Below are 16,786 nucleotides of genomic sequence, written 5' to 3'. Positions count from 1 at the left end.
GCGAAATAATATGTAATTACAAAAGAATTAGAAATAAATATTCATAGAAAGAGTTAGTTATTTAGAATATTAAAAATGGGTGTAATCAATGTCTATAGTAAGATAGCACAGAGTAATTATAGCGAGAGTGAGATCGCTTTATCTTCGTAGTGTGTTGTTTTTTTTTAAGAAAAAAGACTAAAACTTCGCTCCAAAAGCCAATAGATGATTCAGGTTCTTTGTTATTATTTTTATTCCAAAAGCCTGGATGCCGACTTTTTATCAGTTTGTATGATCATAACTAAAGAAGGACTATAATCTTAGATTTCTTTTACATAGTGTAAAAATGTAACATGCCAAAGTTGTTATTCTATACCTTTTCAGGTGATGGTATAAATTATTAATAATAATGAATTGTTTTAATAATAATTTATTTTAATAATAAAGTATATATTTATAAAAACAATAAATTATCATTTATAGATAATAAATAAATATCAAAAAACTGTTGGCTTCTGGAGTACATTCTACGTCACCTTCTATAACACCCCCCCCCCACCCTTTGTGACTTAATTATATTCAGTAAGATCAATCTGAGTCATATTTATTTTGCTATTTCTTGTCTTAAAGAGAAAGTGACAAATCAGTATGATTTGTATTCTAAATTTTGTATTTGATTAAGTTTTAATAGTTTTTTTGTAATTAATTAATTATTGTAATTTTTGGCACTCAATAGACAATTGCAATTGTTAAACTGTGTTCAATTACGGTTATTGAAACCTGTTACATTAATCATTTGTTTGTTGTGCATCAGAGCTCAATAAGCTACAATTCGTTGTTTTCTAGAAAAAAAAATTCTTAGTGGTAATATCTATCAGGATGAAGTAATTTTTCCTATTAGAACATTTCTTAAAAGGCGATATGGAGCTCTAATGTTTTTAACCTTAAATAGTTTTTTTTTTTTTTACTCTAAATAGTTCTTTTTTCATTTCAAATACATTTTTCGGTAAAATAGGAACAACATAGGCGAATTGAGAGAGAAAGTTAAACCTCTAGAATCTGACTACTTCCTCCTTTTTTCAAATTAAATGCGTAAGATTAATTTTACCGTGCTAACAGCGTTCAATAGAGCTAAAGAATTGTGCTTATTCAATGAGTGATCTCAATGAATTAAAATAACATGTCGTCGGTGTCAAGCGGAAACCACGTTTCGGCTTGTCTTTTAGAACTGCTTTAGTCGAGTTGTATTTGTCCTTCCCATGGGATCCGCCACAAAAAGTTGCCTATCTAAGGTTAAGGTATCAGTTGCGTAACTACTAACAGGAAAAAGTTAATATGTTTTTTTCACCCCCTGAAAAATTTTGAAAAAGGAAGATACGAGGTTTCCGTTTGACAACGACGATGTATCGAGCTTGGGGAGAAAGTTCCTTGTCTTTGAATGTTAAAAAAAAAAGAGAGGACACTTCAGTGTACAAAAAAATAATTTTCCTTGTTGTTTTAGGTGGGGGGCTTCAACTTTCCTATATGTTCTTTTCGACTATGGTGATTACACTATTGCAGTTTTAGTTTTCATCCCAAGCCTTTTTCGAGGGTTTTCAGGCTATCTTTCGAAAGCTCCATGAATTCGTTTTCGCAAAAAACTTTTATCTTTAAGATTAATCGAAATTGTAGTTTACCATTTCTGTATTAGCTACAATTGGAATTTATCTAGATACTTTTTTAAAGGTGTTTTTAAATTTTTCGTTTATGGTACGTTTTTTACTAGGTTGCAGCTATTTCTGCAACCATGATTTAAAATTTTTAATGTTTCATTTGAAAGACTGTGGCTTGATGTTACATAGCGAGGGAGTTGTTGCTAATAAATTTGAATATTTTTGTATCCTTGTCAACTATTCCTGTGTAATGACTAATGATACGCTAATAATCCGCATAATAATAACACGCAAATTAATAAGGATGGCAAATTAGCTTATCTTAGATGTCCTACGTTATATATATATGAATTTTATACATTTTAGAGGTACTTGTATGATATACCCCCTACCTAATATTCTTCTAATATGTTTCTTTGACGCTTATATCGTAATAAAATTATTTACCAAAGTAAGATAAAAAAATAATAGTTTAGAAACAAATTTGGGCTATATATTTGCGCATTAGGGGGGGGGGGGTAAATTATAGCGGGTCTGCATGCCGAATGTGCTTGGCACAATTATTCTGCATATTATGGAGTAAGAATTGCTTCTAACTTCACACTGTCCAAATACTTTACCCCAACCCCACCATCACCCCCTAATATTCAAATACATAGCACAATTTATATATTTTCAATCTATCCCGTCACTTGTATTTGTCTTGTCACACGCTAAGATCTAAGAAACTAACAAAAAAAACGGTTCTATACTGTGTCAATGAATGAACAACTTGAGCGGTAGGGGGGTTTATCATACGAGCCCATTTTAAATTATTTTATATGTTAATAAATGTGCAACAACGAGCTGGTTTTAAGGATTGGACATAGTTTTTCTGTTGCCTCTTTTTTTGTTGCGGCCAATCACTGTCAATCCTCTGATTAGCAGATAAATAAGTAAGTCAGTAAAAGAGAAGGTTGACATTGACCTTTTTGCCTGAGTGGCAGGAACTATATGCTAAATCAAAGTATTTGTATTTTTAAATTTGATTATTGTTATAAGTGTAGTTTTAATTGTTATTGTTTTAGAATTAGTTTACAATTATCTGTATTAAATTTATTTTCCCTTTTTTAAAAGTTATTGTTCCGCCCATCATGTTTGATCTGGCATTCTTTTTTTGTATATTGTTTTGGAAATTTGTGCTCTAATTTCCCGCTTTCATATTCTTTTAAGGGTATTTTTTTATGATCTTTGGCAACCCTACTATTTAGGCTCCGCGTCTCTTATATTTTAGAAAAGAAAATATTTCATCCACTTTTAAACTACTAGTACATCCTTTTCTTTTTTTTCCAAGAATGTAGATATTTTTTTGTAGTTTATTTTTATTTTTTTTAATGTCATGTTATTCCTAGTGTATTAACATTAGTCAAAACCTTTATTATTCTTGCAAAGAAAATGAAAATAAAGAAATTTGTAACAACATGTAAAACTTTAAATTGGGAAATTAAAGTAAATATAAAATTTGTCTTGAATATTTCGGCTTCCCATCAGGTAACTTTTATCAGTGGACTAAAATACGAATAGAAAATTAAATTCATAAGAAAGAAATATAACAACTCGGCATTCACAGAAAAGCAAAAAAAAAAAAAAATCACATTCAAAAATTTTGAAATTGTCTGGCAAAAAGACTAAACACTCATCTCGATGATACAACACTGTGCAAAAAACGACGTGCCTATCACATTACATAGTCTCTGTCTTTATGAAATCCTAACAAAGTGAAAATAATCATTTGTATAGAAATCTTGCACACAACCTTAGTCAATACCTTGGTTTTCGTTAGTTTCCATGTATAGATAGAAAGTTAGTGTTGCCTTATACATTTTTTTTATTTCTTCCTTTTACAAAGAATAATACATGTATATCTAATTCGGTAATTCGCATTCTATAATTCGCGCAAGACAAGGGTGGGGAGGGATATTTATCTCTATTTTTAAAATGCGGATGTCTAATGCATTGAATAGTTCTCCGACTGCCTGTTTTAGGAAAATCTAATGTCTTGTACCTAGTTTACGCGATCGACTTGCTCTTAATTAGTCATACGTGAATAGGGCTATCTGATTCTCTTAGTTTTCTTGCCTTTTAGTACCGATTAGATTCCCTGAATATTGATAAATGAGTATTCTTCTCTTTTAATTTTAAGGCTTCATCTAGATCACCACATAGGTTTCATAATTTTCTATACCTCTAGTTGAACCTATAATGGCCTTTTCACAGTAAGATTTTACTAATACCGTGGGTTGGCTAGCCCTAACCTGGGACCAAGGGTGGATCCAGGATTTTTTTTCGGGGCGGGGGGGGTTACTCATTTTTGACTCAGTTTTCGACTAATTTTACTAATTTTTACCTAGGTTTACTAATTTTCGACTTATTTTCAACTTGGTCAAAAATTTCGGGGGGGGGGAGGGGGTTCAAACTGGTTAACCCCCCCCCCCCCTGGATACGGCCTTGCCTGGGACAATCAGATTTTTCGTAATTTTTTTTTATTTTCTGAAATATTACACGAAAAAAAGTTTGTTTGGCTTCAATCAGCGCTAGCTAAATCTCGGTGTTAGTAAAATCTCTTTTCAAATGGGGCAAGAGATAGTTGGGAATCACGATTATAAGTAATTTATGTTCACTCCGTTCGTGTACAGTTTCCACCGCTAAGTTTAACCTCTAGTTCCAGTATTCAAAAATTGTTGCTAACAGGAGTAAATTTAACCATAATCTTTGGTTAACACCGATGTGGTTCTTTTAAAACTTAAAACTGCTCACGGGTAGCGGATGCAGGAAAATCGCAAAATGTTTACACAAAAACGGTTCATTGCAGTCGTTGAAGCGCAAAAAATATTATGAGATATTTAAAAAGCAAACGCATAAGAATAGCCAAAATTAAGTTCTGAAAAGCCAAGAAAAATACTCAAAGGGTCTAGCCTGTATCAACATAGGCTAGCTATGCCCAATTTATTTTAAGTATAATCATTATCTTTTATGTTCTTATCTCGGGCAATGTCCTCCTAGGCCTTGAGGATTAAAATGACATGGCCCTCGAGTTCTTTGACATATATTAATACATGGCTTCTGATAAACATGACTAGTTTCTCAATTATTTGTGTTGTATAATTCTAAAAAGAATTTAATTCAAAATAACGAACGTGTTTTTCATCGAATCATTAGAAATGCTTTGACGTAGCTTTTGAACTGTTATGACGCATAAACCTTCAGCAAAATAGGGATGAAATTTTACGGATTGCATAAAAGCGGTCGTTTTTTTGTGAAAACACATCAGTAGGAATTAACAGTAAAGTGCTAGCACAACTGTAGTTGACCTAAAGCGACCTCTCTCTTATTTTTATCTATTTTGCTGCCAATTATATCCCAAAAAGATCTATGAGCTCTCTGGTCAGCTAATTTTCAAAAATATTAGCTTACAGATTTTGACTAAGACCCTTCTTCTTTTTCAGAGGAGGGCCGTGTCAAAGGGTCCATTGGAGACATGAGTGTGGTGGCTGGTAATTTGGCACTTAGTACAGTAGGTATCGACACCCTGCCGAAATCTCAGTCGACCTTTTCAGCTCACGAGGATCCCATTGTTTTAGACACGAAGCTCAAGATTATTGAAATACTCGAGGTTCGATTTTTTCTTTTTCTTTTTTTATTATTATTAACTCTTCTTTGGATCTAAGTTAGAGATTGTACAGGGTTGCATTGTAATTTAGAGTTAGTGTATGCATTTAGCTTTTCTGCATTTTTGAAAATTAAATTATTAGACCACATTAAAACCACACTAAGACCACATTAAATAGACATGAAAAATGGAAAATCGCAGGGCAATAAAATAAAATCCAAATGAGAAAAAGTATCAGAAAGTTGAATGAAATGCGACTAAAGAGATAGCAAATGTTTTTGGCAATAACATTCTCAAGGCCGTATTCAATATTGATGAAACACTTCACGTTTAAGAAGAAGTAAATAGTTAGTTAAAAAAAAAAAAAAGAGAGAGAGACACAACCCAGCCATGGTGACAAGACAATTACGTACTATTCACGTAACAAGATAAGGTGACTTAAAAAAAAAATGAAATTAGCCATTCAAACATTTAATTGAGCATGGTTTCTGTCTATGCTATTGAAGTAGCTTGTCTGTTGCTCTGTTGCTCTGTTTGATTCAATTAGCCTGATGGGGTCTTTCTTGTACTGTGATAAAACTTGTTCAAAATCTGTTTTAAATAAATTATCATAAATTTTCTGCGGATTTTCTTTTTGTATATTATTCCTATTGGTTGCTTGGGGGTTTTCAAGCATCAGTAAATTAGCAACCAAATTTGTTTCCGTAGTAAGCTCGTAGTAAATTTGTTCGTAAATTTTTATAGAGTAAGGTATTATATTTGCTGACGAATGTTTTAAAAAGTATTTATTAAAACCAAAAAAAAAAGAAAGAAAAGAAACATTAAAATTAGAAAACGAAAGGATTTTTACATAAGGTATGAAATGTTGTAAAACTTTTGTCTGCAGTCTTACAGAATCCCCTAACTGACAAAAATTTATTTTTTACAGAAAATCCTTATGTTCTTAACAAACATTTAAGGTTAATATTCTTGTAAGTCTTTAGTTAGCCATTATAGGTAATTAATTTGAAATTCCTTCTGTTATATTGTTTTCCCAGTATATCTGTAGTTACTACAATTGGGTTCTACTTGCCGGAAGATCAATTTATCGTCACCATATTGCCCATAACTCTTGATTTATTGGCCAATTTGCCCATAAATCGTTGAAGACAGAAAAAGCAATTTTTTCAGAGAATTTATAGCTGAAATTGGCTGAAGTTTGTGAAATTTTTGAGTAAGTCGAAAGCCTTTGGAGGCTGATTGCCAATAAAATGATACCACAATTAGAGCCTCCCTTCTTCCCTCCCGTCAGCACAAAATCTGAGGCAGAATACGACTCCGAGCCTTATGCCGAGGTTCTAAAAAGTCACCTGTCACCACTCGACATCACTTGTCATTACGAACATCCCGAACATGGCTACTAAGTTAATCTGTTGCAACATAAAATAACAACTTTACTGACCAAGTTTCCCTGTAATATGGCGACATTGACTGGCTTCTGCATATACATCCACTCGCCTGTTTATGTAAAAATCTCATGATATAAATGCACGCCTTCTGGCTTTCGGTTTTAACCGGGTTGCACAATATGTGGATTTTGCCTTTTTTGCAATTGCAACTTTGCAATTGCAGATTTTGCAATTTTGATTTGAACTCTCTGGATGTTCTTGCTTCTAATTGTTTTTGTCAATAGGTCCATGCAGAGGGGACATTTTTTATTCCAGTCTTGAGTAAATTATACCACCCTGAACTCTATCCCTTATAACTCCGTCCTGTGTGCAGGAATTTGCAACTCTTATCAGATATGAAGGAGGTGGGAGGGAGGGCTCTGGCCTTTGCTTCTACCCCCTATATTTTTTTTTTTTTATTATTTCCCCATAATTTATAAGTTTTGCCGAATAATTTCCTACTCTTTTCGTTATTTTTAATTTTGCTTCATCTGATTAGTTATCTTGTCCTTGAAGTTTATGTTATTTCCTACCTATTTGCCCTTAGTAGTTTGTATCTTTGTTTGTAAGCATTTAACTGCCATCTATTATACTGCTATCTACCATTATTGCTGCAATGCATCATTCATATCTCTATTGAAATCAAATAAAAGCCATGTTCTTGAAATTTAGTAGAACGTGTTGGCAACTGACATTGCATTGCCTAGACACTCGTTTACTATTATCAACGAAAATCTGTGAATCTGTTATCTTTAAGTAAGGGTTCCAGAAATATTGAGAGAAAAATCTTATTATACCAGAAAAAAAAGGCAACATCAGTTTAATGACCAACCCGGGGGGTAAAAACTTGTTCAAGGGGGAATGTAAATTAAAATTTTTAATCTGTCTGGTTTCAAAAGAATGTATTTAAGAAGCTTTTATTTCTTACTTCTTTATTTTGCCCAAGTCGAACCTTTACTTAGAACCTAGATAAGTATAAAAACAAAAAGACAGGTTCAAATATTCAACGTTTTTTTACTACTTATAAATGTTCAAACAGTTTTTGAACAGGGACCGAGTTTTCTAGATGCTAAATGTGGTTTTGAAGTAATGTTGTGCGGCGGAAATCAACGTTGTCAAAATACCAATATTGTCTATTTCTCAAATGTTACATTCCATTTTACATTTTTGTGTTGCTCGTAAATAGAATCAATAAAAGCAGTTAAATGTTAATGGTTATATTATAAATATGTTTATTTGAATGTCAAAATAAGCACTGTGAGTAATTCATTTTTACTCTTTCAAGTTATTGTTTTGTCCATCCTGTATGATTTTTATTATTATGCACTTTTTTTTTGCAAATTTGTGAACTTAATGCCATACTTTCTAGTCTTTGTATTTTTTGTAGCCTTGTGCATGTTTTTTCTCTACTTAGTTCCCTAATTTGCTTGGCTTTGATTTATTTTATTTTGGCATCCTTTTTAGTTTATTATGAATGTTCGTCTTGATTATCGTATTAGTTGCTTGCTCAGTATATTCCGTAAAGATTTTGGTCAGATCGACGGTGATCGAGATGCGGCTATTGCTGATTTCCAAAACTCTATTGATATTCAATCAATTGAAGAAAGGGCCGGGAATATTTTTAACTATAGGTAGGTATATGTTATTGAAGTACTTGGTATAGATTTATTACTTATGTTGTATTACATTTTCTTACTTACTTCTTTTTTAGCGGCACAAAAACACGTGTTTCTTTATTCCATTGCAATTTTGATTTGTCTTTTAACCAAAGATTGCGTTGTGTATCTTTTTCGTTTTCAATTCGATGTGCTTTTTGCTGTCACTTGTCTTCTAATCGCAGATTTCGTTCTGCTGATTTACCCTTGCGTTTTCACGTGTGATTCGTTATGATGCTCGTTGTCGTATTTCTTCTAGCCAGAGATTTCGTTGCATTTCATTTTCGTTCATCATTACCTCAGACATTTTTTTCATGCGTTTTTCTTTACCTTTTCGGGAAAATTTGTTATCTTGTATAATACGCATGTGTTGTTAATACCAAGAACGTTACGATCACCCCTGGGAAAAATTATGTAAGTTGCTCTTTAAATAAATGTAAATATTACATCATTACGAAAAATATTTTGCAAAAATTAGGGCTCTAAGGAATTCTTCCAAAGTTGTAACCTATCTGGATCGTTTTTCAGGCCAGAAAATGCTAGTGTGCCAGTTCAAAAAAAAACTGTTTTCGAGAAAAAATACATACACGAGTATTGCCCGCTTAAACGATTAGAGTAGATATTATTAAATACAAGAAACTGTTCTTTAAAATACTTTATAGAATATATTGTTGTAGGTATATTGTGCGAAAAATTGTTAAAATTAGTTGCAATATTAGATATATTAGAACAAAAGAAAATTCTTTTTGAGTTATACGTCACCTATTTTTTCAGTGGGAGTACTTCGAACTAACCATGACAAAGATATTGTTAAGATTTAGTACAATATTAAACTAATGAGATAATAGTCACGAGACTGTTGTACTATACTCGATTAGACTATATGCTAGGTATGTTGTAAAGTATTGCCTATTTCGTAAAGACTTTTGTTAGATAAAAGGTAATGGTAATTGGAAGGAAAGTTTTATAGATTTCCACAATTCTATTGATGCTCAATCAATCGGAGAAAGACTTGGAAATATTTTAACTAGACGTAGGCATGCTTTATTTTGGTTCCTGTCATTGTATTCGTCAAAAATGCTTCTGTTTGGAAATATTATAAAATGTTTACTAAAATTTATTTATTTAATACATATTTAATTTCATTTTTACAATAATTTATTAAAGAACATTTGAATTGTGGAAGATTTTATTAAACTTTTGTTTCTTTCTTTTTTTATGCATTTAAGAAACGCAAAATAGTTCATATTGAACGGGAAAATAATAAAAAGATTTAATAGAGGATTGCAGGCGGAAGGGGGGGGGGGAATCGAATGAAAAATCACTCTTGGGAAAATCATAGTTTTTATGATGTTAGCAACCTCATAAACCTAGCCAGTATCACTTCTAATGCTAAACACAAAAGTAGAATTAGTTTTTTTTATTCTTATTAAAAAAACTCAAGTAAAACAACTGGGAATTTACCTTAGACATTTATTTAAACCTCAAGAATATTTTGGCTGTCTATCTAAGAGCCGTCCTCAGCAAACTAATTTATAATCAAAGTGAAACCTAATGTGATCTATCCAATAAAATGTGATTTTTAAAACTAAATTAAAAGATTAAAACAGTCCTAGAATCATTATTTCAACAAAGTTCAACCATAACTGTAGATGAAACCATACGAAACGAGGCAATCCATTCAGGTACAAATAAAGAAAGTTTTTTTAATGCTATTCTTGCCATTTTAGCAGCTAACCTAAGAGGTCTTTTTGTTGCTGGTTCATCAGCATTGGCTATTGGTTTTTAATATAATTTTTGAAGTCATTTGGTGTATTTCGAAGAAATTTTGTGTTCACTAAAATAAGAATTTTGGTGTATTTGGCAAAAAAAAACTCAAAGACTGAAACTTGAATGAACCTGTCTGAAGTCTTTATTTTATCAAAAAAAGTTGTATTATAAAATATTTTCCTAACAGTAAGTGTTTCCAAGTCCAAAACGGCCAAATTTCTCAAAAAAAAAAAAAAAAAAATTACCGGACCAAACAAACATTCATCGCCCAAAATCTATGGTCGATAGGAAATATCTGAAAATATCTTGGCTTCTCTCTGTCTACAATTACCCAGCGTCTTGATGCAACCTATGGAACCTATTGCAAAATACTTGATAACTTCAATTCAAAATCAACATAATATCATAATATCCAAATCAATTCAAAATTTTAAAATAAATAAATATCAGTCTTTGACCCTTTCAGGAAACATTAAGCGCCAATCCTTTGGAGGTAATTTCCGCATTATCGTCAAAACTACAAATGAGTCTTTTTATGGGTTGTGCTCCCGGTCGTTTTTGCGGGGTATACTAATGACGATCGTCAGTGGTGTTGTTTGGGGGGGGGGGGAAAAGTAGAAAAAAATATTGTATAGCCCATGCCTTTTGACTCACCGGATGTTGACCCCTCTTGTCGCCTCTATAAAAATGCTTGAGCTACGCCCCTGACGGTCGTCTTTCAATGGATGCAAAATTGCGATAAATAACAAAATTAGAAATAACATCGACCGTAAGAATCTGTAATTGCTAATCTATGTGATTGCAAACAAGCTTAAAGTTCAAGCCAGACTTTGTTGCAGTGGTTATTTAAACTTATTATGCAAAGACCTATAATCTTCTATAATTGTGCTCTTTGACATGTTAGTACCCCCCCCCCCCCACCACCATTCGCTGTTTTTTTTTTAGTTATATGTGGCTTCTACCAGTAATTACACATCAAAACTGATTAAGAGTGCTGTAATAAGTTAAATTTCTTCATTTCAGTGAAGAATACGCTGCTCTGGACCTTGATGGACAAGGTGGGAAACTGTTTCTTCGTGTTCTTCTTGGACTAACCTTGCATGACTCCATACCCTTAGTAACAGAAGCTTTGCGCCTACTCTTTCGGCATTTCAGCCAACGACAAGAAGTTATCGAAGCTTTCAAACAGGTACCAGTCAATTATTATATTTTGTTATTGTATAGGCGAATGGAGTTCGTCCGGAATGAGGCAGACTATGTCTGCTGACCACGTGCCTCTGGATATGGGGTTTTCCCTAACTAAACGCTCCATGTTAATGGGCAGCCTAAACATTATGAGGTGGGTGGAGCCCACCACAGGACTTTCAGTATCTAGGCAAGTCCTTGCTCTAATTACATCCCAGGCCTAGGGTCGGTTGGGCCCGCAACCCTCCACCCGAAAATTTTACCGCAACGAAAAATGATGATACTGCCTCGGATGACCTACCCCCCCCTTTACCTTCCACGACCCCAGCATGTCCCTGGACCGATTTCAGACCATCGAATGAACCTTATTGACGAGGGTGGAATACGACTCGCCACCTGGAACGTACTCACACTCAACTTTCCTGGAGATAAATCAATGCTTGCCTATGAGCTAAAACGCTTCAATATAGCTGTGGCTGGCTTAACGGAAACCCGCCTTGTCGGAAGAGAGTCCGAGGATATTGGTGAAGGATATCACCTGATCTGGTCTGGTGACCCAAAAAGCAAGAAAAATGGTATAGGCCTCGCGCTGAACGCTAGAGCCAAGAGATGCCTTCTCTCCTATAAACAAATTTCAGATAGAATACTGATGGCTCAGCTCCAGCACAAGCATGGAAAGTGGACAATTATTGTAAGCTATGCTCCCACCAATCCTAGCCCTGCAGAAGTGAAGGATCAGTTCTATGCGGAGCTCTCAGCGATCCTGTCTAGAGTCCCACCCCACGACATCATCACTCTTCTGGGAGACCTTAACGCGACGGTAAATGACAGTGAGGGCGTGTGGAGAAGTTTTCTCGGCCCTGTGACTCCAGATTCACTGAATGACAACGGACAAAGACTCCTCCAGCTCTGCACTATGCATAATTTGGTTATTTCAAACACGCTCTTTCAGAGACGAGATACACACAAATACACTTGGTATAGTAACGACGGCCAGACAAAGAAGATGATCGATTATGTTATGATCTCGGGTCGCTGGCACTCGTCGATAACAAATTGCCGGACTTATAGGTCAGCCAAGCTTGGTAAAACAGACCATAGGATGCTAGTCACCACGCTGAAGCTACGCCTGAGAGCTCAACGACAAGAAAGACGGCCTCCCAAGCTCGATCTGAGTAGTCTGGCTACATCTCAGATGCAACAGAAGTATGCTCTCGATATCTCTAACCGGTTTAGCTGCCTCCAAGTTCTGGACGACCCTGAAGTAGCCTGGAAGTCTTTCAAAGATAACATACTCGATTCTGCTGGCAGTACCATTGGCCGCAGCAGACACAAGAATAAACCCTGGATATCCCAGGAGACTCTGTCTGTAATCGAGCTGCGCCGGACGGCCCGTTTAGCAAAGAATATGCCAGAGTACAGGCGACTCAATGGCCTGCGCAATAGCCTACTGCACAGTGATAGGAAGACCTTTGTTGACAAGAAAGCCAGCGATCTTGAAGATGCCTCGAGAAAAGGAGACACCTGCTCCCTCTACAAACACCTCCACAAGCTGACGGAAGGGAAGACTTCCACCGTGAGTCGTGTTTTTTCTGCTGACGGAAGCATGCCGGATGACGATGCAGGCCAACTCTCTGCCTGGACCAGTCACTTCTCAACGCTTCTGAATGCCGAGGCAGTTGCTCATCCCGACCCTGATCTGATTCAAGCAGCAATGACCACACCCGAGGCTACTTCCTACCTCGTATCGCAACCGTTTACCACCTTTGAGATCCAAAATGCTGTAAAACGGTTAAATAAAAATCGAGCCCCCGGCGTCTGTGGTATTTCTGCAGAACTCCTCAAGTACGGGGGTGCAGTGATGATTCTGTGGCTCTAGATAATCTTCTCAGCTGCATGAACGACAGAAAGCATACCGAATGACTGGCGTGCTGGCATCATATTGCCGCTCTGGAAACGTAAGGGCAGCCGTCAAATCTGCTCCAACTATCGTGGGATCACGCTTCTCTCCGTTCCTGGTAAACTCTTCGCCATCTCACTCCTGAACAGGTGTTCCACCTTTTTCCGTACAAAGAGAAGAGTCCAGCAAGCCGGATTCATGCCCGGCAGGTCGCCGACGGAGCAAATGTTTACTATGCGCCAGTTGATTGAGAAGACGCGGGAGTTCCACCAAAAAGCGTACATCGCATTCGTGGACTTTAAGGCTGCCTTCGATTCTGTTGATCGCCGTTCACTTTGGCTGATACTAAGAACTTCGGGTCTACTCAAGAAATATTGCTCACTCTTTGAAAATCTGTATGAGGATACGGAAAGCTGCGTGCAGGTAAATGGAAGACGTAGTCCCACATTCCCGGTGAAGACTGGCGTCCGGCAAGGTTGTGCCGCCGCTCCTAAGCTTTTTCAACTGTGTCATAGACCATGTTATGGCCAGCACGATGAATCGCCTTCAATTCGGTCTTTAGTTCGGAGACCAGGTACTCTCTGATGCTGACTTTGCCGACGACATAGCGCTAGTTGCGAGCACCGTCGATAAGATGACCAAAGCTCTCCAGGTGCTCTCAGAAGAAGCCTCGAAAGTTGGACCGAAGATTAACTGGCAGAAAACCAAAGTTATGCTCCTTGAGCCCCCCACGTCCCGGTTTACTGTAAAGGAAGTCAACATCGGAAGTAACCGAGTAGATGTTATTGAAGACTTTACTTACCTGGGATCTAGTCTGTCAAATGATGGCTTGATCACAAAAGAGCTTACATCTCAAATTGCCAAGGTTTCAGCACTTGTTGGGAGGCTTAGCAGCATCTGGCGAAAGCCAAAGATAAGCCGATTTACCAAAATGCGCATCTACAATGCGTCAGTCAGCACCGTCCTGCTGTATGGAGCCGAGACGTGGCCAGCTGCCAAATCTATCCTCAGCGCCGTCGATGTCGCTCAGACGAAACATCTCCGAAGAATCGAGAGACTTCACTGGACTGACCTCGTTAGCAACCAGACTCTCCTATCACGTACGGCTCAAACTCCTTTCTCAACGCAGCTCGCCCAGCGTACTGTTCGGTGGTACGGCCACCTCCTTCGCATGCCACGCGACGCCCCAGCACGGGTTGCATTTGACTTCGACCCCACCCTACCCGTATGGAAACGACCCAGAGGACGCCCACACACTAGGTGGAAAGACAAAGCCAATGAATTCCTCACCCAAGCCCACATCCCGGTGGAAGAAGCTGCGATCCTGGCAAGCGATATGTCAACCTTGAGGCGCCTGGTCTCATCGTTCTCTACGCCAAACCCTCGGCAGGAGCCTTAAGTCAAGTAAGTCAAGTAAGTATATTTTAGGGGCTTTCAAGCTTTTAAGGGAAACGTCCATATCAAGCCTGGATTGCTAGACAAATGAACGCTGAAAAGGGACTTCAGTGTGGAGGCTTGTCAAAATCTAGCTGATTAACGGGGGAGTTTTCATTTCGAGTACTACATATACTACCTGAATAAATATGTGCAGGTTTAAATGGTATACACTTCAGATTAGTTTTTAAATTGAGAAAAAAAAGTTTTGAAATAAATTTTTGTCTCATCTGGTTCAAAGGGCAATAGTTTGGGGATTTTTGGCAGGAATGGAAGTATTTCATGCCAGGGTTTTATAATCCTAGAAGATTGGGAAAATCTTATGTGGTGTCACAAGTACCTTTTTTTCTTTATTTTGTTGTTGGGAGAGTATAGATTTTGTGTGTGGCTGGGAGGGGGCTTTATCCCAAAATCTTCTAAAAAAGGTGAAAGTTCAAAAAGAATTTTATATGAAGTTTTATGAAGTCATTTATAGTCATAAATAACACAAAATTCAGAATTTTCGGAATAATCCAAATTTGAAAAAAATGGAATTGTTTTTATTATTTATAGTTTTTCTTTTGTCTTTTGTCCACTGTCTTGTTTTACAATATTACACCTGTTTTCTGTATTTTCAATTGTATTATTTTCTAAATGAAAAAGCAGTGTGGTCTAAGAAATTATTCTCAGAAATTATTTATTTATGTACCCCATCAGTACTACATTCTCTAATAATTTAGATTGGAATTAATCTTAACGATATAGCTTAGTATCCTCTTCGGTTTAAAACGGGGCTAACCCTTTCATTTTTGCTTCACTAAACTGCTACTTTCAATTTGTTTTTGATAATTTTAGGATATGATTATAATGTTTTTCTACATTGTTAGGTTTTTTAACTCTTCCAGTTTAGGCTTTTATTTCTTTTTACATTCCTCGTTGTTGTTTTTTTTGTCTTTTTATTTTTATTGTAAAGTTTTTTTTTCAAGTTTTGTGCATGTCGATAAGCTGCTTGAAATTCTTAAAAAGATGTTGCCAAAAGGAAAAACTTTTTATACCTAAATTTAAGAAAAACTTCAGCTTTAAAAATTCCTTACAAAATCATTTCTGTCGACAAGTAAATGACGTGTTTGGAAAACAAACTTTAATTTCTTTCCCATGTATTATTTATATTGATGGTCAATGGAAAGTTCTAAAGCCTCGTTTTGTTCTCCTAAATAAGTTTTGATTTTTCTACATATAAAGTGTGCACACGAGGACCATAGTATGTGATAGTTTCAACAGCTGCACATTTTCAAAAGGGGCCTGAATAAAAGTAAGTGATAAAATGTGATAAAAATTGATAATGGTATAAACTATCTAAGAATGTAAAATGTGCACGCGAGGACCACGGTATTTGACAATTCTCAGACTTGCACATTTTCGAGAGGAGCCTTGATAAACATGTAATTGATACAAAGTGATAAAACTATTAAAATGTAAATAATAAAACGTAATTGGTGTAAAAAGTGATAATAATATAATTCATATAAGATTGCAAAGTGTGCACGCGAGGGCCACGGTATGTGATAACTCTAAGACTTGTACTTTTTTTAGAGGAGCCTGACTAATATGTAATTGATGTAAAATGATAAAATGATAAAAATGTAAGTGATAAAATGTAATTGGTGTAAAAAGTGATAATAATCTAATTAATGTAAGAATGCAAAGTATGCACGCGAGGACCACGGTATGTGATAATTCTGAGACTTGCACATTTTCGAGAGGAGCCTTAATAAAAATGTAATTGATACAAAGTGATAAAATGATTGAAATGTAAATGATAAAATGTAATTGGTGAAAAAAGTGATAATAATATAATTGATATAAGATTGCAAAGTGTGCACGCGAGGGCCACGGTATGTGATAACTCTAAGACTTGTACTTTTTTGAGAGGAGCCTGACTAATATGTAATTGATGTAAAGTGATAAAATGATAAAAATGTAAGTGATAAAATGTAATTGGTGTAAAAAGTGATAATAATCTAATTAATGTAAGAATGCAAAGTATGCACGCGAGGACCACGGTATGTGATAATTCTGAGACTTGCACATTTTCGAGAGGAGCCTTAATAAAAATGAAATTGATACAAAGTGATAAAATGATTGAAATGTAAATG

General features: G+C 35.6%; 1 protein-coding gene across 1 annotated transcript in view; it reads left to right on the top strand.

Annotated features, from left to right (window-relative positions):
• The window catches only part of Itpr (Inositol 1,4,5,-trisphosphate receptor), a 244,336-nt gene that overhangs the window by 118,128 nt on the left and 109,422 nt on the right, over nucleotides 1-16,786 (top strand). Inside the window, exons 16-18 of the mRNA XM_089091077.1 lie at nucleotides 5,117-5,283; nucleotides 8,172-8,338; nucleotides 11,156-11,321. Coding sequence (XP_088947203.1) covers nucleotides 5,117-5,283; nucleotides 8,172-8,338; nucleotides 11,156-11,321 — 500 coding nt within the window. The remainder of the gene's footprint in view (nucleotides 1-5,116; nucleotides 5,284-8,171; nucleotides 8,339-11,155; nucleotides 11,322-16,786) is intronic.

This window comes from Artemia sp. Qi Xiang Cuo, chromosome 6 (assembly GCF_049724085.1).
Source record: "Artemia sp. Qi Xiang Cuo chromosome 6, ASM4972408v1, whole genome shotgun sequence".
NCBI classification, from domain to species: domain Eukaryota; kingdom Metazoa; phylum Arthropoda; class Branchiopoda; order Anostraca; family Artemiidae; genus Artemia; species Artemia sp. Qi Xiang Cuo.
The sequence above is the reverse complement of the archived record's forward strand: the minus strand, read 5'-3'. Positions and strand labels throughout refer to the sequence as shown.